Raw genomic sequence first — 21,959 nt, 5'->3', positions numbered from 1 at the left:
TTTTGATAGGGGATCATTCATTAGGTGGCATTATGAAGAGTATAAGTATTTTCGAATGGTTTTTTTGCCATAACATATAAGGTTATTTTTTACGTGAATTGAACTTAATTTTGACTTGTTTGAACTTTATTTTGGGTAGATGAGTTTAACCGTGTGGTGTGTAAACGTGTAAATTTAAATGAGCGTGCTTGAAAAGAAGGTATTCTTTCCAAAAATGTTCACGCTCGTCCGGCTGAACTCAATTTTGAGTCGCCTTAACTCAAAATAATAACTTCTTGAGAGACATCAAACTCTGAGTAACTGAGAATTATTATTTTGAGTTGGTTTGACTCATTCTGAATAAATCGAAGCAGAACTAGAAAATGAGTTCACAGTGAAAATTTCAAGAAGTTCAACGGTCACTGATAGAATTTCACGTAAGCTTTCTGATTTAATAACCTAAAGTCTCAATAAATTTGAATATTTAACTCTTTCTCATTGCAGCATTAACATCTTGAAACAACGACCCAAGCCTATAGGCAACTGAAGCACAACTATTTAGACAAGGAACATATATTATCTATTTTACTATTTTGGATCTATACAATGGGACCTTCACTAGCCGTTCGCTAAGATGCTCGCCTATAACGAGGTCTACAGAGCAAGACGATGCTGAAGGTGACCGGGTCCGATCCTCGGTTCGGTCTAGGAAATTTTCGGGTTAGTGATTTTCTTGACTTCCCTGGGCATAAAAGTACCATCGTGTTAGCTTCATACGAATGCAAAAATGGTAACTTGGCTTAGAAACGTCGCTGTTTATAACTGTGGAAGTGCTTAATAAATACTAAGCAGCAAGGTAAGAATATCCCAGTGGGATATGTAAAATGCCAATAAGAAGAATTTTTTTTCATATTTTCAGGACATTCACAGATCACTCGAAAAATGGATGAAACATTTCCGGGATTTTGTCGTCGCCTTTGTACACTTCGTCAAATGTCAGCATCAGTGACCGCTATTACGACATCCAGCTATAACAGCAGATATGAAGGAGGTTTGGGCAGAGGTCCACGATTAGATCCCTTACTAATTTATGCTTCTTGTGCCAATGCTCTTTTCTTCTTGCCGCATCATTACCCTCGTCATTACCAACGACCGCTCAACAACCATTTTAGGATCGTTGAATTATTTTATTATATTTAGAAAGAATTTATTATATTTAGAAACTATTGTATTTATTTCAATTTATATTTGATAATAAATGTACTCTGTTTCCGAATTAATTATCTTTTAACTGAACAAGATTGGTTTTCTCGATTTGACAAACTCAAAATCCTATATATCAAATTTTATGAATTTGAGTTGAAGCAACTCAAAATAAAATATCTTCCTCCGTTACTCAAAATTGAGTTCGATGGCCTTAACTCAATTTTGTCTTGAGCCAGTTTTTACGATTTTGAGTTAAACTGACCCAAATTTGAGTTCAGCCGGACGAGCGTGTTGACAACGTTGACAACCGAATGACGCAAAACATTTTGGACAGCTGGCGGCACCGCGGTTGCAAAAAAAAATCTGAAAACGCGTCTACTTCTTTCTTGTTCCTGGCAATACATCTGCTTCTGTTAGCGTCTAGATTCTCTGTCGAGTGCTCCGCCGTAGTTATCAAATATTATCGTAAAATCGCGCAGCGCAAGCATTTTGTGACTCACATCAGTGTTAATTTAGCGGTGTCACGTTCGTAAGTGTGATAAGGTAGTGAGTTTGCATATTTCCTGTTTAAAACCACGAAAAATGTGTTCCCAAGAAGTTCTTGACTTGCCTTCCACAATTATTTTCTGTGCTCCTCCCATTTTACATTCGTACTCTCCCAGTGTCCGGAATTTTGCTTGTTCTAAAAATAATTTTGAAGTAGGGAACCGCCATCCTACTCATCTAATTATTTGAGTACGTAAAGTTCCCGAAACAGATTCATTGGAAAATCGCCGTCCCGGTCGGTGTAGTGACGATATTCACAGCTAGGGATCCTACATTCAGAGATATGCGAAAGCGGCCATCTTGAGCCAATCGAGCATTGAGAGCTGTCAGAATCTGAGCCAAATGAACATCGTTATTGTTGCGGATTGAAAGGTATTGCGATTGTAATGAAAAAGATTTTATGAAAAGTTTTGTCGAATAAACAATTTGTTTTACATTGGCAAGTTGAAGTAGTCTAGTTCATGCATGGTACTTTGTTCATTTGTATTGCACTTTTATTTTAGTGATAATACACTGTTGGACGTTAGATAACGAAGTCTGAAAATGCTATTATGCGCAAAGTCATGTTCGAGCTCCAACATTTTGCGCCATGGCAAGTGCTGGCAGCGTTTGTTGACGAAAGTAACAGCGTTGCTAAATCGTCTGGAAAAGTATTCGCACATCTCTTAATATAGGATCCCTATTCACAGCGTAACATGTACAGGGCTGGTAGCGAATGTCACATAATTTTGACGTAGACTACGTCTGTTTTATTTTGTATTGAGGCTGCGTCTTATTTTCCGATTCAAACTTGCAGTTCGAAAATTAAAAATTAATAAGTTATTCGGCAATCAATTAAGAAATAGGAGGCAACCTAATTAAGTACAAAGAAAAAAATCCCAAATAATTCCACCTAGCGGTGTTGATGCCTTTCTTGTTGCAATAATTTGATTTCGACTTAGTGCAATACCAAAATTAATTGCCTTCCTTAACGGCGTATCAACTATGCTGGATATACCGCAATGTATCAACGTTATATGGCTTGAAAACCATTTTCTTTATAACTTATGAACGCCATGATCGATCGTTATCAAATTCAATAGTAACCAACTAGAGTTTATCCATGTTTTTCCCCCGTCGAATGCAACTTGTAGCGAGAAAATCGGATAAGGATTACACGTTCTACATTAATGCTGTCCAATGAGCAGCTCGAAGTTATTCCCATCCCTCTCATGCCCATTTGTTGGCAAAAAAAAGAACGAGCAGGACGGGTACAACTTCGAGCTGCTCATTGGACAGCACTATTGTTATCTTCTTTCGAAAGTGGAATTTGGCAACTCATGTCGATTTCATCATAAAATCAACAAAATTGTTTTTATCTTTGCACTTAATCCTCTTCTGCTGGATGGTTTGTCCAGTTATAAAAAAGAGGCGTAAAAACATATGCGACATTGACCGCACCTAATTTCGCCCAATTCTTAAATCAGCATAACTTTAACATACTTTTACAAAGCATAGCCAAGTCATAGGATTACAAATATTCTGCTTTCATTTACATCCACTATATAAACTATTGTTTTTCAACAGATACGTATTTTGTTTCCTACTCGAAACTTTAAAAGCGTATTCAGTGTTTTGTTACCGACGATCGGTACATGGTGCATGGTCGATTCCCGGGACCGTTTTTTACGGAAATGACCACATGCGTATTGTTGATGAATTTTTGATATGCATGTTAGAACAAATACGGAAAACAAATTAACGGACTGGTATTTATTCGAAATCACTTCTGTAGCCCTATTTTCTTTGGTAGCCCTAAGATATTTTCAACTGGGAAACATTCTAGGCTCGCTGGAGATATTATATCTTTTGTACTTGCCATGTTACACAAGATAAACATTCAATTTAAAGGTGAAACGCACGACAAATTTCATTTGTAATGTAGAATCATTAAAGAAGAACAACAAAACTCATCTTTCCTTCTTCTGTAGATGATTAATATTTCAAGTATGTTTTTTCCAAAACGACTAATCCAATAACTATTGGGATTTCAGAAAGTTAGCGAACGATTACCTTAAATGGTTTTAAAAACTAAAAAAACGCCGGTAATTGTAATGTTTTTTTTTTAAACCTTATTTCATCTACTTTTCTAAAATTTGTCGGTAAAAAGCTGGGTTTGGTTTTATTTTTTCATATTCGTTATTATTATTTAAAGTCAATATTTGAATTTATTTACTTTTTCTGACTAGCTTAAAGAAAGTGATTCGCCACCAGCCCTGAAGTAGAAAATTTCACATGCTATCTGCATGTTTAATAGTATATACGAGGTATATAATATACCTACTCTAGACTTCAACAAACAGTATATCCGATTCTAACTCTTGGAGACTGCTACCTAGATACAAAACCGTAGTGAAGTGGTGGAAATTCCGATCATAAAACACTGTGAAATCAAATTGTTCCATTGTTTTTCGTCTAACTTAACAGTGCTTGTGAGTGTTACCAGCCGGATCTACCTATATCAGAAAGATGGCCAACAAAATCGAGGAGGTGCGAACATCCATCGAATCATCCTTGAAGGATGACACCAAGCCATGGACACAGGCTTTTAAGCTGGCCGAAGAGAAGACCGGTGTTCCGAGGCTATACATTTTCCTGGGTGAGTAAGTCTGATTAGTAACAACTAACCACTAGCGTTTCGCTAGCTCTGGTAGGTCATGAAAATACAAATACAATACGGAAATATGTACATGATCATAATGTCAGACGCAATTATTGGCTTAGAATTATCGGCATAAGATGACAAATTATATACATACAATGCATCTTTATATAGTAACGACATAGAAAACTACTACATGCGTGCGGAAAATTGCCGCTGATTGCATCATCGTACACCTGTTTTGCGAACGATACAAACACGACATAGAGAGATTTGGATGGATACCGTCAAACCGGAGTAACTTGGAACAGTGCGCTCCTTATATTAAAATTTGGAATACTTGCATAGATATTTTTTTTAGTAATATCCTATATGTTACTAATATAATCAATCTATTTTAAATGGAAAAGTTCGACATTAGTTGAACATAGATAGAAAATCGTGTTTGGTTCAATGCAAATTTCCAGAAAACAATTCACATACTTTAATCTTTAATCATTTTTCGAATTTGATTTTTAACATTTATTAATTCACGTGCCAGATGACCAATAGCCTAAATGTATGCTATTAGGGAAGATCTATAAAGTACGCCACGCAAAAAAAATGGCAATTTTCAACCTCTCTCCTCCCTCCGCCTCGCTTTGTGGATGCCCTCTTAACTGTGTATAACCAATTTTCAACAGTGTCTCTCGGAATTCAATTTTTCAAAAGTTTAACGCATTTATTCAATGGTTATTACTAGTTGTGCAAAATCTTAAAGAGTTTGTCGATCTATTGATACAAAAATCATCAAAATCGGTTGAAAGATGGCTGAGTTATTAGCCCATACTTCCTGACCACTTCTCGTAAGGGTCTCAAATTTGATTCTGCAGAATGACAAGCCCCCCCCATGCTTTCCCGAAGGACGTATTCTACGTCAAAAACCAATTGATGGGTTGGTGCGGCACATGGGCAAATTTTATGCATCAAAAATTCCTCGAAAGCTTTCAGAAACTCTCCCAGAAGTTCCTCCGGAAATTCCTCCAAAAAATCCTTTAGAAGTTCAACAAGAAATTCCTCCGGGAGCTCCTCCCATGGAAGTTGTTTCAAGAAATCCTCCGGAAGTTCATCTGGTATTATTTGCCGATGTCTTTAGGGCTGGCTATATAGCCCTTTCATCAATTTTCTCTATTTTGAGCTTCCAAAAATTGTCGAACACTTTACCAACCCATTAAGTTATCTTAGTGGCAATGTGATAAATACGGTACAGCCACCTAGGGGTCGTTCAAAAATGATGTCACACGCTTAAGGGGGAGAGGGGGTCGAAGATTTTGTGACAGTACATGTAATAGGTATACAAATAAGCGTGACAGATGGAGGAGGGGACGAGAACAGCTTCCCTGGGAAGCTTACCAGACTGATCAAAGCAACGGTGGATGGTGTGCAAAACTGTGTGAAGATTTCGGGCGAACACTCCAGTTCGTTCGAATCGCACCGGGGACTAAGACAAGGTGATGGACTTTCGTGCCTGTTGTTCAACATTGCGCTAGAAGGTGTCATGCGGAGAGCCGGGTGTAACAGCCGGGGTACGATTTTCAACAGATCCAGTCAATTTATTTGCTTCGCGGATGACATGGACATTGTCGGCCGAACATTTGCAAAGGTGGCAGAACTATACACCCGCCTGAAACGTGAAGCAACAAAAGTTGGACTGGTGGTGAATGCGTCAAAGACAAAGTACATGCTTGTGGGCGGAACCGAGCGCGACAGGGCCCGCCTGGGAAGCAGTGTTACGATAGACGGGGATACCTTCGAGGTGGTCGAGGAATTCGTTTACCTCGGATCCTTGCTAACGGCTGACAACAACGTTAGTCGTGAAATACGAAGGCGCATCATCTGTGGAAGTCGGGCCTACTACGGGCTCCAGAAGAAACTGCGGTCGAAAAAGATTCGCCACCGCACCAAATGTGTCATGTACAAGACGCTTATAAGACCGGTTGTCCTCTACGGACATGAAACATGGACAATGCTCGAGGAGGACTTGCAAGCACTCGGAGTATTCGAGAGACGGGAGCTTAGGACCATCTTTGGCGGTGTGCAAGAAGACGGTGTGTGGCGGCGAAGAATGAACCATGAGCTCGCCCAACTCTACGGCGAACCCAGTATCACAGAGAAACAGACGTCTCACTCAACACATGTTCCATCGTTCAGCTTTTTAACGGTGGATTCAATTTTTTGTAGGTGGTCGATCGGCCACCGATGGCGCTTCCATCTGTTTTGTTTGTGTTTGACGTTTGCTCACTACCGCCATCTGGTTGCCGCTTGACCACACACAGGGTATTTAGCATTGGGCGATAATGTTTTCATGACGATGATTTTGATTGCATTTTGTTATAAGTGAGACGTCTGTTTATCTGTGCCAGTATCCAGAAGGTAGCTAAAGCCGGAAGGGTACGATGGGCAGGACATGTTGCAAGAATGCCGGACAGCAACCCTGCAAAGATGGTTTTCGCTTCCGATCCGGCAGGTACGAGACGGCGTGGAGCGCAGCGAGCGAGATGGGCAGACCAGGTGCAAAACGACTTGGCGAGCGTGGGGCGTATCCGAGGATGGAGAGATGCGGCCTCGAACCGTGTATTGTGGCGTCAAATTGTTGATTCAGTGTTATCTGTTTAGATGTTAACGAAATAAATGATGAAAATGGAGGAGGGGTGGTCTACAAATCCTAAAAAGTAGTGGATGTCATATTTGAATCGCCCCCTACGGCAAATGCGGATCTATCACACTCATCCCTAGAGTGCTTTGAGGATAGGTCGTATGTGCAAAAAAAGTCTCTTTTTGCTTCCTTTCTCTTTCGATTATAAAAACACTAACTTTACTAAAGTTTACAGCGGACTTCTTGGCAGATAGCGAAAATGACGGCTTTGGCAGGTTTTGTTCTATTATTGTCAGGGGGTTTTCGTTGACCAAATTTAATGAAATTTGGCCACAATATTCTTTGATATGCAAAATATGTTTATGCCAAATTTGAGCATAATTAGTTATAGAAACCCCTGACATTAATAGAAAAAAAAACCTGCAGCAGCCGTCATTTTCCCTATTTGAAAAAAAAATAGCTTAACTATTTATGTATTAGCGAAAGAGAGCGTGGATAAAGAGAGCCTCAGCCTTTTTTCAGAAGCAAGATTTTTTTATGTACAGGTTATCCGACTTCGTCAGTAGATGGGAATAACCAGCGCGGGGGGGGAAACATACATTTTCAGTGCAAAACGTAAACAAACGAGCATAAATTCCATACAAAAATCCAAGATGGCTGAGTTGGGGATATTGACAAGTCGGATAACCTGTACATAAAAAAAATCTTGTTCAGAAGCACGTGCTTTCTGTTGTAGCCCACAGTATCAAAGTGTGTTTTCTTACCAGCCGATGATTGCTACAACGACTCAAATTTACAGCACATGGCTATTGCGTGTGTAGTAGCGCTCGGCTCGGCACCGGTAGTCAGAGGATATTTTTGCATTTTTCATTAATATTCTATCTACCTATCTCAAATGAAAAAAATGGAACATTCCTCCAAGGATTCCGATGAGAATCCTTTGATGATTCCGACGGAAATGTTCCAGGAATTGCGAGGAGAATCTTCAGAGATTTTGACGGAAATCCTCCAAGCATACCGAAGGAAACCCCAAAGGAATCTGGAGGCAATCCACTAGGAATGTCGACAGGAATAATCCAGGGAGTCCGGAGGGAATTTTCCAGGGATTCCAAATTAACCGGGGATGTCGGCGGAAATCTTCCAGGGATTCCGACGGGATTTTTTCAGGAATTTCAACGGGAATGTTCCAGAGATTCTAATGAGAATCTTATAGGGATCCTCCATCCTTCTGGAATACCGACGGGAATATTCCAGGGATTTGAACAGGATTGTTCCAGGGATTCCGACGGGAATGTTCCAAAAATCCGACGGAAAGGTTTTTAGGGATTCCATTGAGAATCATCTAGAGATTCCGAATGAAATCCTCCAGGAATTCCGTCAGAAATCCTCCAGGAATTCCGTCAGAAATCCTCCAGGAATTCCGTCAGAAATCCTCCATGAATTCCAACGTGAATGTTTCAGGGATTTCGTTGGCAAAGTTCCAGGGATGCATATCAAATGGTAGAAAGATTCCAATGCAATCTGTCGAGGGATCCCGAAGAAAATCGTCGGGCGGGACTTCGAATGAATCTCCGGACTCCGGGACTCCGGGACTCCGAAGCAAATCATCGAAGGGTTTCTTAGCTTTGATTGATATTTCGATGGTTCTCCGTTGTTGTTCATATCAAGCATACTTCGATGGTTTCAAATCAATTAGATGTTGCCGTTTCATATTTAACACCAAGTGCAATTTCATCGACACACAGGAAGCTTTTTTAGAATTGAAAGACAAGCTCTTTTGTCTTCCACTCATTGCATTATGATAGGGTGAATATGGGCGATAACACTGTTGTCTTTAAACTTTTTCAGTTATTCATTCAATGCTATTATGTTAAAAATTTATATAACTGCTAATTATCTTTTCAAATCCTAGGGAGGGAGGATAATTTTATTCTAGGGAGGGCTAACCCCCCTCCCCTTTTTACGCCAATGCTTAAAAGTACAACTTTAGTCGTCAACCTCCATAATAGTACAGAAAGTCCCATTAAAACATCTTCAGGTACTTCCCCCAAAATTCCATAAATGGTACCGGTGTATTCTTCTTTTAGAAGAAGTCACGATGGATCTTCTGTAGGAGGAGCAGGAGCTCCTGAAAGATTTTATGAAACAACTCCGGGGGGATTTATTCAAGAAAGTTCTGGTTTGAATCCCTGGAGTATTGTTTAGGTAAATTCTTGAATGAATTTTCGATATAATGCGTGGATTTCCATGGTCTTACTGGAGGAATTCTTGAAACAAATCTTGAAAATTTTGTTGAATAAATTGTAGAATTTAAAGTATTTTCGACGCAATTTCCAGAAGTGTTCTATTTTCCACATTTTCTGAAACATTGAATGTCAAGTGGATTTCTAAGAAAAAAAAAAGTTCAAGTTTGGCCATTGTATATCAAGGGATCTTGTGGTCAAGTTAGCATAAGCATTAACATTGAGCAATTCGCACAAATTCGTAGGTAGTATAAGTCTGGACTATTATATGAGACATGAGAATACCATTACTTTCATCCGTTACTTCAGATATTGATTTGGGACCAATCACTATCTCTTAGGTGGAAGCAATGCACTCTTAAAACAATTATGTTTTTATGTTTCTGCGACCAGGATACTAGTCAAACAAATGCAGAACAAATTTATTGTTTTAAGCTAGCAACTGAATTAGAAGCGGCATTGATTTTAGCTTAAAAATCGAGAAAATGTTCCCGGGGGTCCAACTTAAATATTTCGATGCTTTGCTGAACAAATGGTCATAGATGTGATAACGCAACAAAAAATATGTTTATAGAATTCATAATCAAAATTAAGAAATATGTAGGAAATATGTAAATGAAATAAAAACTGACTAAGTTGGAATTACTTTTCAAAATTTTCTGGGGGGGGCCAAAAGTAGGTCTGGGGGGGGGGGCAGCCCCCCCCCCCCGCCCCCCCCTTATTTACGCCAATGTCCAATAGTCAAGATCTGTCTGCCACGTCCTTGCCAATGCTGATAGGAGAAGGATGGTTAGTTTGACACCTACTTAAGAAAGATGCAGAGAACTCTACGACGTCTCATAGGTGCCACGAAATGTTTTTGTGATTGTTAGTGAGAAAGGTTATCTTCTTCTTCTTCTTATTGGCATTACATCCCTACACTGGGACAGAGCCGCCTCGCAGCTTAGTGTTCATTAAGCACTTCCACAGTTATTAACTGCGAGCCAAGTTGCCATTTTTGCATTCGTATATCATGAGGCTAACACGATGATACTTTTATGCCCAAGGAAGTCGAGACAATTTCCAATCCGAAAATTGCCTAGACCGGCACCGGGAATCGAACCCAGCCACCCTCAGCATGGTCTTGCTTTGTAGCCGCGCGTCTTACCGCACGGCTAAGGAGGGCCCCAGGCGAAAGGTTATATTGTCGGCGTAGCACCAAGTTAGAATTCGGAAGTCGGGACTTCCGAACCGAACTTTCTTCCGAAGTTTTATTTGTCAAACTAATTGATGCGTTGTTTAGCGCATCTTTAGACGAATCCAGCGCACCACTTCCGAAGTTGGGAAAGTTGCCTGTATCTGGAGAAAAATCCAACTTCGGTATAAAGAGCGGTATAAATTTATTCCGGATAGACAATAATAGTCACTAGACCACCGAGCTCGTTTTATCAATAGTGGTGGAAAACTATAAACCTTGCTCACAAAACGAGAAGTAGGCAATGCAAAATACTCGCGAACCCTTGTTTTGCTTTTTGCTTGCCTACCTACTACTCACAGAGACAACAGAAAAACGAACCCCGAAAAATGTTCGTGAAGCTTCGCAAGTCATTCGGGTTAATTTACAAAATGTCATAAAACAACCTTGGAACATGTTTCTCACGGTCACGCATGTTCGAGCAAGAACACATTTGTTTATAGTTATTGTGTTTATCTGAAGTGAAATTTACAGATGGCGTTTTTTTATCTATTATTATTTATTTATTCAGACTAAGGCCGAAGTGGCCTGTGCGGTATATAAGAGTCTTCTCCATTCGGCTCGGTCCATGGCTACACGTCGCCAACCACGCAGTCTACGAAGGGTCCGCAAGTCATCTTCCACCTGATCGATCCACCTTGCCCGCTGCGCACCTCGCCTTCTTGTGCCCGTCGGATCGTTGTCGAGAACCATTTTCACCGGGTTAATGTCCGACATTCTGGCTACGTGCCCGGCCCACCGCAGTCGTCCTAATTTCGCGGTATGAACGATGGATGGTTCTCCCAACAGCTGATGCAACTAGTGGTTCATTCGCCTCCTCCACGTACCGTCCGCCGTCTGCACCCCACCATAGATGGTACGCAGCACTTTCCTTTCGAAAACTCCAAGTGCGCGTTGCTCCTCCACGAGCATCGTCCAGGTCTCGTGTCCGTAGAGGACTACCGGTCTAATGAGCGTTTTGTAGATTGTCAGTTTGGTACGGCGGCGAACTCTATTCGATCGGAGCGTCTTGCGGAGTCTCCGAATTTCTTTTATCTATTACGTTTATTTGACAGGCTCAGGCGACAGTGGCGTAGCCACGGGGGTGGTTTTGGACATAAAGCCCCCCCTCAGAGACAAAATTTTCAGATCTCGCGTAACATATGATTACGGCTTATAAACCAAAACCATGATTTTTCATTTTCTAGCATAAACGATTGCTTTGTAAATTATTCTTTATCGTTGGTAAAACTCGGTACTTAATATCTCTTAAGAAACACATTTATTGCTATTTTGAGTGAACGTCTCATGAACCATTTGCACCTTAGTGGTTTTTAAGTCCTTTGTTGGCGCCCTTAACTACCATGCGGAATGTTTGCTTTGGTTTTTAGGCCGTTCACTTTATATTGTTTATTTAGAAAAACTTGCTTCAAGTTATTTCAAAATGTATATTCTTACTAGGTTTTTGATATATCGCATAGCAGAACTACTCTGGCTAACAAATCTAAACAAATCCGATGATGTTACTAGCTTTGAGCAAACGGCTTAAAAGCCGGATGTGTTGCCGGTAATGCGAGTAAACGGCGCTATTTTTGTTTTAGCTGAAATTTTGTAGATTTCGAATGGTTTTTCAATTAATTTTAATCTGCTGTTATAATATAACCATTTACGTATTGTAATGACATGGTTTTGGCCATGAAATGAGTTTCAAATTCAATAAATGAATTAAATTAGTCATAGAAAACTTGAACCTCATTTTTCTCGGTTCAGCATTGTTGGTTTTTCGGCCGTAATCATATGTTGCTCGAGAGATGAAATTGAAATTTTTTTTTTAGAAAGAGAAAGACCGTCGGAGCGTCTTGCGGAGTCCAAAGTATGTACGATTTCCAGCCACTATACGTCTCCGAATTTCTCTGCTGGTATCATTTTCGGCAGTCACCAGTAAGCCCAAGTACACAAATTCTTCTACCACCTCGATTTCATCACCACCGATGCCAACTCGCGGTGGGTGGCTCACATTTTCTTCTCTTGAACCTTTTCCTATCATGTACTTCGTCTTCGACGTGTTGATGACTAGTCCGATCCGCTTGGCTTCCCTCTTCAGTCTGATGTAGGCTTCCTCCATCTTCTCAAAGTTACGTGCCATAATATCTATGTCGTCGGCGAAGCCAAATAGCTGGACGGACTTATTGAAAATTGTACCACTCGTGTTAATCCCTGCTCTTCGTATTACCCCTTCCAAAGCGATGATGAATAGCAGACAAGAAAGACCATCATCTTGCCGTAACCCTCTGCGGGTTTCGAAGGGACTCGAAAATGCCCCAGAAACTGGAATTACGCACATCACCCGATCCATCGTCGCTCTGATCAACCGTGTCAGTTTATCCGGAAATCCGTGTTCGTGCATTAGCTGCCATAGCTGGTCCCGATCGATTGTATCATATGCTGCTTTGAAGTCGATGAATAGATGATGTGTGGGATCGTTGTATTCGCGGCATTTCTGCAGTACTTAGCGAATGGCGAACACCTGGTCCGTGGTGGAGCGTTCGTCCATAAAACCCGCCTGGTACTGCCCCACGAACTCCCTTGCAATTGGTGCTAGTCGACGGCATAACATTTGGTAGAGTACCTTGTAGGCGGCGTTCAGCAATGTGATTGCGCGGTAGTTGCTACAATCCAGCTTATCGCCCTTTTTGTAGATGGGACACACAACACCTTTCATCCACTCCTGCGGCAAAACTTCCTCCTCCCAAATCTTGGTAATGACCCAGTGCAGCGCTCTAGCCAGTGCCTCACCACCGTGTTTAAATAGCTCTCCTGGTAGTTGGTCAACTCCAGGGGCTTTGTTGTTCTTCAGCCGGCCAATCTCCTCCTGGATTTCCTGAAGATCCGGAGCCGGTAGAATTATATCCTGCGCGCGTTCCCCCAGGTCCATCACCATACCGCCATCTTCGTCTGCTACATCGCCATTCAGATGCTCTTCGTAGTGCTGCCGCCACCTTTGGATCACCTCACGCCCGTTCGTAAGAAGGTTCCCGTTTATGTCCTTACACATATCGGGCTGTGGCACGTGGCCCTTACGTGAACGGTTCAATTTCTCATAGAACTTTCGTGTGTTATTAGCGCGGTACAGTTGCTCCGTCTCTTCACGGTCTCGATCTTCCTGCTGACGCTTTTTCCTCTGGAAATCAAGTTTTGTCTGTTCCGCGAATGTTTATATCGTGCCTTGTTCGCCCTCGTGCGGTGTTGCAGCAATCTCGCCCATGCTGCATTCTGATCCGGGGGCACCGTGCCAAGTGCAGCGGTTGCGATGCTACCAATGGCGGATCGAATATCTCTCCAGCCATCTTCAAGAGACGCTGTGCCTAGCGGCTTTTCCGTTGGGAGTGCCACTTCCAGCTGCTGCGCGTATTCTTGGGCTAGTCTACCCCTACTGTAGCCGCCCAATGTTAAGCCGCGGCGTCCGACTTCGACGCGTGTTGTACACCGTCGAGAGTTTTGAGCGCAGGCATACTGCAACGAGGTAGTGGTCGGATTCAATATTCGCACTGCGGTAAGTGCGGACGTTCGTGATGTCGGAGAAGAATTTACCGTCGATTAGAACGTGGTCGATTTGGTTTTTCGTTTCTTGGTTAGGTGATCTCCATGTGGCCTTGTAAATATTTTTGCGGGGAAAGAAGGTGCTTCGGACTACCATTCCGCGGGAGGCTGCGAAGTTTATGTATCGTTGGCCGTTGTTATTCGATACGGTGTGCAGACTATCCGGTCCGATGACCGGTCTATACATTTCCTCCCTTCCTACCTGAGCGTTCATGTCAAGATGACGATTTTGACGTCCCGCAGTGGGCATCCATCGTATGTCTGCTCCAGCTGTGCGTAGAACGCTTCTTTCTCGTCGTCGGGTCTCCTTCGTGTGGGCAGTGCACGTTGATGATGCTATAGTTGAAGAAACGGCCTTTAATCCTCAGCTTGCACATCCTTGCGTTGACTGGCTGCCACCCAATCACGCGTTGGCGCATCTTACCCAGCACTATGAAGCCGGTTCCCAGCTCGTTGGTGGTGCCGCAGCTTTGGTAGAAGCACAGACAAACAGACATAACACATTGACCATTTACTCATCAAATTCATCGTCCTACAAATACTAACGACATCTGTTGTTTTCACTAAGTCGGGCAAACCGCGAATTAGATGGCGGTAGTGAGCAAACGTCAAACACGAGCAAATCCGATGCACGCGCCACGAGTGATCGATTGACCAACCAATGATTATTTAAATTGGCCAGCAAATCAATGAACGATGAAAATTTCACAAGTGTTATGTCTGTTTGTCTGTGGTAGAAGGTAGCCGCTCGATGCCCGCTTTTCCACACTTTCTGTCCTGTCCAGCAAATCTCCTGCAGCGCCACGACGTCGAAGTTGCGGGGATGTAATTCATCGTAGATCATCCTGTCGCAACCTGCGAAACCTAGCGACTTGCAGTTCCATGTTCCAAGCTTCCAATCGTGATCCTTTTTTCGTCGCCTAGGTCTTTGCCGATTATATCGAGTCGCATTATCTCTTATATTGTTCGTAATGTTTGGTTTTCCAGGCGGCTTATTGGGCCTGCGCAAATCTCCTGTCTCGTCGGAGGGCCGTCGTGTCAGGGCTGTATAGCGTCCCACCTAACACCAGGACTTGGGCTTGTGCGCTTTGAGCGGCACACGGTCGCTTTGGTGGGGCCTACTTGCGGATACATGCAGCTTTTTATAGAGGTTTAACAGGGCCCACTGTAAAACCCCATCACATCCTAGGCAAGCCCCACAACTTGCAGATGGCCTGGCCATCTCCATGAGCGCACTGGAAAGGAATAGTATGTTAGTTGGGAAGGAAATATATTGGAAATTGGCTTGGTAAGCTGATACAAAAATGATGATACAAAAACGGAAAAGCAACGCGTGTCTTATGTATTTTCCCGATGACTGATTCGATATCTTAACTACATCGCGACGACTAAAACACGCACTGAACTAATAACCTTTATTACCGGCCGCGGAGCAAAATTTTCTGTCCGATACGAAGCAAGAATTTAGTTACTGCTACTTTATCCGGCATCTAGACATTTTAAAATAAATAACGACTCGACTTACCTAATGGAATTACCCTATTTTTACACTGATTAATTTATACAACATTGACGGATGTTATTATTTTTTTTATTTGACATGGTCAGATCTGAGCATATTTGATCAATTTGACAGTTCTAAAGTTTTAAAGCTGAAAGGAAGAACTTTTAAATTTAGATTCAGAACAGACGACAAACACTTTCAAAACATAACAGTTTTATAGAAAGTTATTTGACTTTTATTTCCAAGAAAATGTACTACTTTTCAGTAGTATAAATTATGCCATTTTTTGTTTTTCTGTGTTGGGAACCACTGTACTAGACCTCTCAGAATGTGCACATTAAAGTTGGAGAGCAAATACCAAGCTTCTATCCATTGATTCCCATCCCAGTGCAATTGCGATTTTTCTGGTCAATCACGGAGTAGCGCCACGAAATATACGGTCATCATGCTTATCTCTATGGATCTCTGAGCCTGCTATTAAAAGTTCGGTTTTGTAGTCGTTACGAACACTCAATGTGCGAGAAAGACGAACAAGCAAGAAATACATATAGCTAACATGTACCTGCTTGAATTTCATTGGTCGTTATCATTTGTGATTTGTTATCACTAGTATCAACAAAAGATATTAATTGATTAACAAGACAGATGTAATAAGTTCCAGGGAAAAATAATATATAGTCGAATTGCACGGCATTGTCTGCTTTTTAGTATTAGGCATTTTCCAAATAAGGTCTAGCGAGTAAGTAAACTCCTGTTAGGGATCGTCTATAATATACGCCACTCTGTAAACATAACTCGAGAAGCGTCACTAAGCTTAATTTGGGAAGCGTATAAATTCAAAATGTGAGGTGTCTTGCTACTCAATGAGTGACGTAATTCATGGATGGTGTATTAGATGCTTGTAGCTCGATTGCTTGTTACTTTTTTACACGCGTCCCCAGTTAAGTTGGTATCAGTCATTGGGTTCGATATACTTTTGCGACACAAAGCAAAGCACTCCTTGCTACGAGTTCGATCAACTTCGGTGGTTATCGCTTACAATCGGTAGTGAAAGTTTGCACTATAATTTGTGGTGCTTATTTATTACGTGGAACATTTGTTGATCTACTCGATTTTAGTAATTCTCTGATACGTGTTGGCTGGATTCGTATACATAAAAGTGATTATTTATAATGAGCTCGTAGAAATCTATTCTATTGTGATATGTTTTTAGACATATGTTGCATGAAGTTCATTGGGCTTGTAGATGAACCTACATGCCACGTGGTTCATTACTGTTCATCTACCGTGGCTAATTCAGTCTTGCATCTTTTTGCCTTTCTCGTATAACAAAGTTGTACCAGAAGGCTATAATTTCACTCCAAAAGTGTGTATATGTGTAGCCTATAAATATTTTTTTTGTTAAACGCGTTTCATATAGAAGGGCTTGACAGATATGAGTGCAACTGATTTCATTCGACGGAGCAAATTTCCTAGTTGGATACTATTGATTTTGTTTTTTAATAAATCAAGCAGTTTGGATTATATTTTTATTTTTTAATCAACAAAAACACAAATGTACATTGAATCATTAATCATTTTAGCCGTGGCGCAACCCAGGGTAACCCACGGTAAGTAATTTTAAAGTAACGTACTAGAATTGCACCAAATATTTTTACCGCCGAATTGTAGGCAATAAGCACTGCATTTACAACATTAATTCGAATTCAACATATTGAATCGAGAAAGGCATCATCACCACCGGTGGATAAATTTGGGTTTTATAAGAGAATTTTACCATTTGCCATGTTAGTCATTCAATGCTAAATGACGTCCGTACATCATCTGTTCAAATAGAAACAAGTAAAAGTGTGTACAATCTCGTGCAGTGATTCCCAAAATGGGTATCTCCAAATTACTACATTTAATAATGTAGAAAACCAGAAAGTGTGTTTGTTGTTTTAGTTGATAAAGTGGCCAAATTAGAAATCAAGGTCAAAATCGCCACCGTCATCTCTATTTCTTATAAACAACATAAATGGAGAATACCTTGTACCGACTTATCATTTGAAATTTAATTATTGTCAAGTAGATGGGACATAGCCGCCTCGCAGCTTAGTGTTCATTCAGCACTTCAACAGTTATTAACTTAACATTTTTGCATTTGTATATCATGAGGCTAATACGAATATACTTTTATGCCCAGGAACGTCGAGAATATTTCCTAGACCAGACCGGGAACCGGAAATTATGAACTGTGTTCGTAGAACATGAATAATTCAACATCATTCGTGAATTAAATTTTATGAAATTTGAACCCGTTTCGGCCCATGATACGATTTCAAATTATAAAATTTGAAAATGTTTAAACTTGAATATTGGGTTAATTCGAGTAGCTAGTGACTAATTTCTGTTGAAAGTATTGCGCATTTTGCGCCGTGTTCGACTCCCATGCAAAAAATATTGTCCCACCAAAATATGTTCCCACCAGTTTTTCCATATATGGATGACGTCTCCACTACAAGAAAGAGCTTTTTGGGGTGTGAAATAAGGTGCAAGAATGATGTTTTGGATTGTGCTTTCGCTATTTTCTATACAATTGGACGTGTGAGCATTTGTTTTGGTACTTCGACAAATATGCACGGTAGTCTATTCTTCGGTGAGAAAAGCAATATATTTGTTTATGTTTACTTTTAAATGCTGCACCGAGAGATTGTAATTGTTTTATTTCAAATTTCTAAAATGTACGCAAAAGAAGTGGTTACTAGTTTGTTGCTCGCCCAGAAGACGCCGAATGAGATTACTATGGTGGTAGGATGTCTTTTGGCCACAGTTTATCGCCTTAAGGGGGGACACAGATTGGCAACATACCACTACACAAATCCGTATTTTTTGAATGAGTGGTTGTGTTATTTCTCGGTGTTGCACTACCACAATCACAATTTCCCGAAGGACGGAAAGAGACAGACGACACACTGCCGGTTATTAATCACTCAGAAAGCTCTTTCCATCTGCCATTCTTTCTTGAGCCTTAAAACGTCTCTGCAGGATGGGTCTTAGTAGCGAAAGCCGGGAAGTAGACGTCCATACTTTGCACGTATGCCAAACGTGATCAAATCGGCTTGTGAAACGATTGCTCGCAACCTGATGCGTTCCATCAAAAAAATGCCAAGGAAATCAAAACTTCTAAGAAATCCATGCGAGATCCATCAAAGAAGTCTTACATGTACCTTCAAGACCGCGTTAAAATCGGTCGAATTGCTTTCGAGCTATGATGTCCGCCAACATGGTTTCGAGATAACCGCTTTTTTGTAACTTAGAGTACACTACCCCCTCGAACTCATTATTGCTGGGTTACTCTGAATCTATGACAAAAGGTCGAAGGACAAAAGGTCGAAAGGACAAAAGGTCGAAAGACAAGGTCGAAAGGACAAAAGGTCGAAAGACAAAAGGTCGAAAGGACAAAAGGTCGAAAAGACAAAACGTCGAAAGAGAAAAGGTCGAAAGGACAAATGGTCGAAAGGACAAAAGGTCGAAAGACATAAAAGGTCGAAAGGCACAAAGGGTCGAAAAGGACAAAAGGTCGATCAAGAACAACTTGATAACAAGTTGGGTGTATTCCGAAAGTATTTATGAAATGCCTTTAACTTCAAGTAGAAATAACACACTCATCACATCATTCAAAGTTGAAGAATGAGCAGTTTTCAAAGAAGAAGTAATTACTATGAAACAATATTATGAATATCTACATAGTTCTATTAGAGATAAAAAGATTGTTGATTTAGGGACTTGTATTGCGCGAGACAGAGTTGTCCTATACAGTTACTCTATAAAGTTGCTCTTTTATTTTAAACTATTTTTAGCAATTAAATAAAATTCATTCAATGAGTGCAAATAATAGATGAAAATCTAGGTTTTCTGAATGTCGTTTCGATCTGTCAAAAGGCGCACGCATTGAAAATACACCGGCGTGTAATATACGCCGGTGTATTTGATGTGCGGCGTGCGCCATTATAACAGATCGAAGTGACATTTATAAAACTCAACATCCATCTATTAGTTGTACTCACTGAATGAATTTTATTTATTTGTTAAAAAATGTAAAAAATAAAAGAGCAGAGTTTTTGTTAACTGTGTAGGGCAACTCTGGTGCTAGATTGACTCTCTCCGTTTCAGTTCCTTGTCCATTTTGACCTTTTGATCTTATTGATCTTTAGTTTCTTTCGATCTTTTGTCCCGTTCGACGTTCTGTCCGTTTCGACCTTTTGTCCAGTTCGATGTTTTGTCCTTTCGACCTTTTGTCCCTTTCGACCTTATGTCCCTTTTGACCTTTTGTCCTTTTCGACCATTTGTCCCTGCGACCTTTCGTCTTTCAACCTTTTGTCTTTCGACTTTTTGTCTTTCGACCTTTTGTCCCTAACCCGGGTTACTCTTTAGACGAAACACATTTTCCAGTGGTCTGCATAATAATTAAGCTTAGATCAAGGCTGTGAGAAGCAAATTGAGGAATATAAAACCGAAAACGCTGGGAAACACTGCTTTATGATCGGGGTTTTGCTAAACCGTAAAAGACCGCTTCTAGACAGTCTTATGGTACTTTATTCGTAAAAAGAACACAAAGCAATATTCCTTTAGTGCAAATTAAATAAAGAACACCCTTGATTACCTGGTCAAGAAATGTTCGATATGGTTTATTAATAATCAAAACGTTATTTTGTGCTTAAAATTAGATGATTTATCATTGGCGCTTGGTGAGGATTTGCAGAACCCCGTACGTACTAGTGTTATATGTTTTCGTGCCTGTTGTTGTATGCGAATGGCAATGAGCATGATGACCGTGCTTTTCGTAGTTGCTACTCCGTGATTGGCCAGCACAATCGCAATTGCACAGAGAACCAATGGATTGAAGCATAGGATTCGCTCTCCAACCTCAATGTGCACAATCCGATTTTTTTCTAATATTTTCAAATGGTCTATAACGGCGCTGGCAACGTTCTCACGGTCTATAGACGAATCCAAGTAAAAATAAGAAGAAGACATACGACGGTGTTAACTTTGACAGATCCTACAGCACAGCATAGGAAGATCATTTTAAAATGCTTATAATAAATTCTAGACAAATTGTAATTAAAATCTGATTAATGTAGGGTTCGGAAAAAGTTCTGAATTACATATTCGGGAGCTTATCTCAATTTTTTGAATATTTTCCAAAAATGTATCTATCATACAGTTCAGAACTTTTTCCGTATCATGTTTCAATCAGATTTTAATTACATTTTGTCTTGAATTTATTATAAGCATTTTAAAATGATCTTCCTATGCTGTGCTGTAGGATCTGTCAAAGTTAACACCGTCGTGTGTCTTCTTCTTATTTTTACTTGGATTCGTCTATCGGAGATGCGAATGAATTGATTATGCAATCGCTCGTCCACTGTAAGCCGAGAACACCGCTGCACTCGCCACTAGTTCATGCGGAATTTTATTGGAATCTGGTGGTTAGGTTCTATGGCAGAGTTCCATGGTCTTGGTTAATGGGTTGCCAAAGAGATAGAAATGAAATGGTGATTATATTCTTAATTCGATATCGAAACGAGCTTTTTCGCTCATTTTGAATTCTAACAGTTACCTGCTGCTGTCGTATGTATAGGATAGAAGATAGAAACGGTCTTCAAAGCCCATTTAAAAATATATGAAAAATACAAAGTAGGAGAAATGGTATTAAACCCACAACCTCCTGAGTATGAGGCAGAAGTGGTACCCATATGACCAGGGCCGGATTTAGGGGTGGCCTCGGGCCCCCACAAATCTTATGTACCAAAACCAACAACCTCACCGGACCCGGGGCCCCTTCCGGCTAAATCTGACCCTGCATATGATCAACAAGCCCATTCTGTTGTATGAGAATGGCAATGAAATTACAAAGAGTTCATGTATCCAATTGTTCATCCCTCTTTGTTATGTACTTGCTTTAGAATTGCTACATCATTTCGATCCTACTGCCGAAATCAATCAGCTGTTGGTAAATCATCCCAGCCCCAGTAAATTCGTCACTCGTTAGCATTTCCGCGAAAGAAAGACAATCTAGTGTGAACAGGATAGAATTATAATAACTATGACGCTTGTCTGCTCAAAGAGTTCCTTGCGACTATACCACAGATAACAGATATTTATGTTATACTATGTTCGCACTTGTAACATGTTATTCGGCTATCTTGATGAGCTATCTTTTGTCGATAATTTAAATAACATGTTATTCAGGCTGTAGTGCGAACATAGTATTAGAACAAATTTCATTGAAAAGCTTGTGTTTTTCTTTATACCGATTAGGTATTTTGAACAATCGAGTATTCTAGATAAGTAAATAAAAATTGGTGAAGTGCATTTGAGCTGTTTATTTATGCGTTGTAACATTC

The 21,959-nt window shown here is 40.5% G+C and overlaps 1 protein-coding gene and 1 long non-coding RNA gene across 5 annotated transcripts in view; both read left to right on the top strand.

Moving 5' to 3' along the window:
- The first annotated feature begins 245 nt into the window (after positions 1 to 245).
- On the top strand, positions 246 to 1,338 carry LOC134211168 (uncharacterized). The gene is made up of 3 exons (XR_009978955.1): positions 246 to 416; positions 484 to 835; positions 899 to 1,338. It is a non-coding gene; the product is annotated as an uncharacterized LOC134211168 (long non-coding RNA).
- A 165-nt stretch (positions 1,339 to 1,503) lies between these two features.
- LOC134211167 (receptor expression-enhancing protein 5) overlaps positions 1,504 to 21,959 on the top strand; it is a 34,456-nt gene continuing 14,000 nt past the window's right edge. For 3 of the 4 annotated variants that reach the window (XR_009978953.1, XR_009978954.1, XM_062687831.1), the window contains exons 1-2: positions 1,504 to 1,728; positions 4,198 to 4,369. Coding sequence is in view for 2 of the 4 variants with exons in the window: in XM_062687831.1 (XP_062543815.1) it covers positions 4,240 to 4,369 (130 nt within the window). In the remaining 2 variants the exon portion in view is untranslated. The remainder of the gene's footprint in view (positions 1,729 to 4,197; positions 4,370 to 21,959) is intronic. The other variant, XM_062687832.1, reaches the window with a different exon arrangement.

Source organism: Armigeres subalbatus, chromosome 2 (assembly GCF_024139115.2).
Source record: "Armigeres subalbatus isolate Guangzhou_Male chromosome 2, GZ_Asu_2, whole genome shotgun sequence".
Lineage (NCBI taxonomy): Eukaryota > Metazoa > Arthropoda > Insecta > Diptera > Culicidae > Armigeres > Armigeres subalbatus.
Note: the sequence above shows the minus strand (reverse complement) of the source record. Positions and strands in the feature narration are given on the sequence as shown.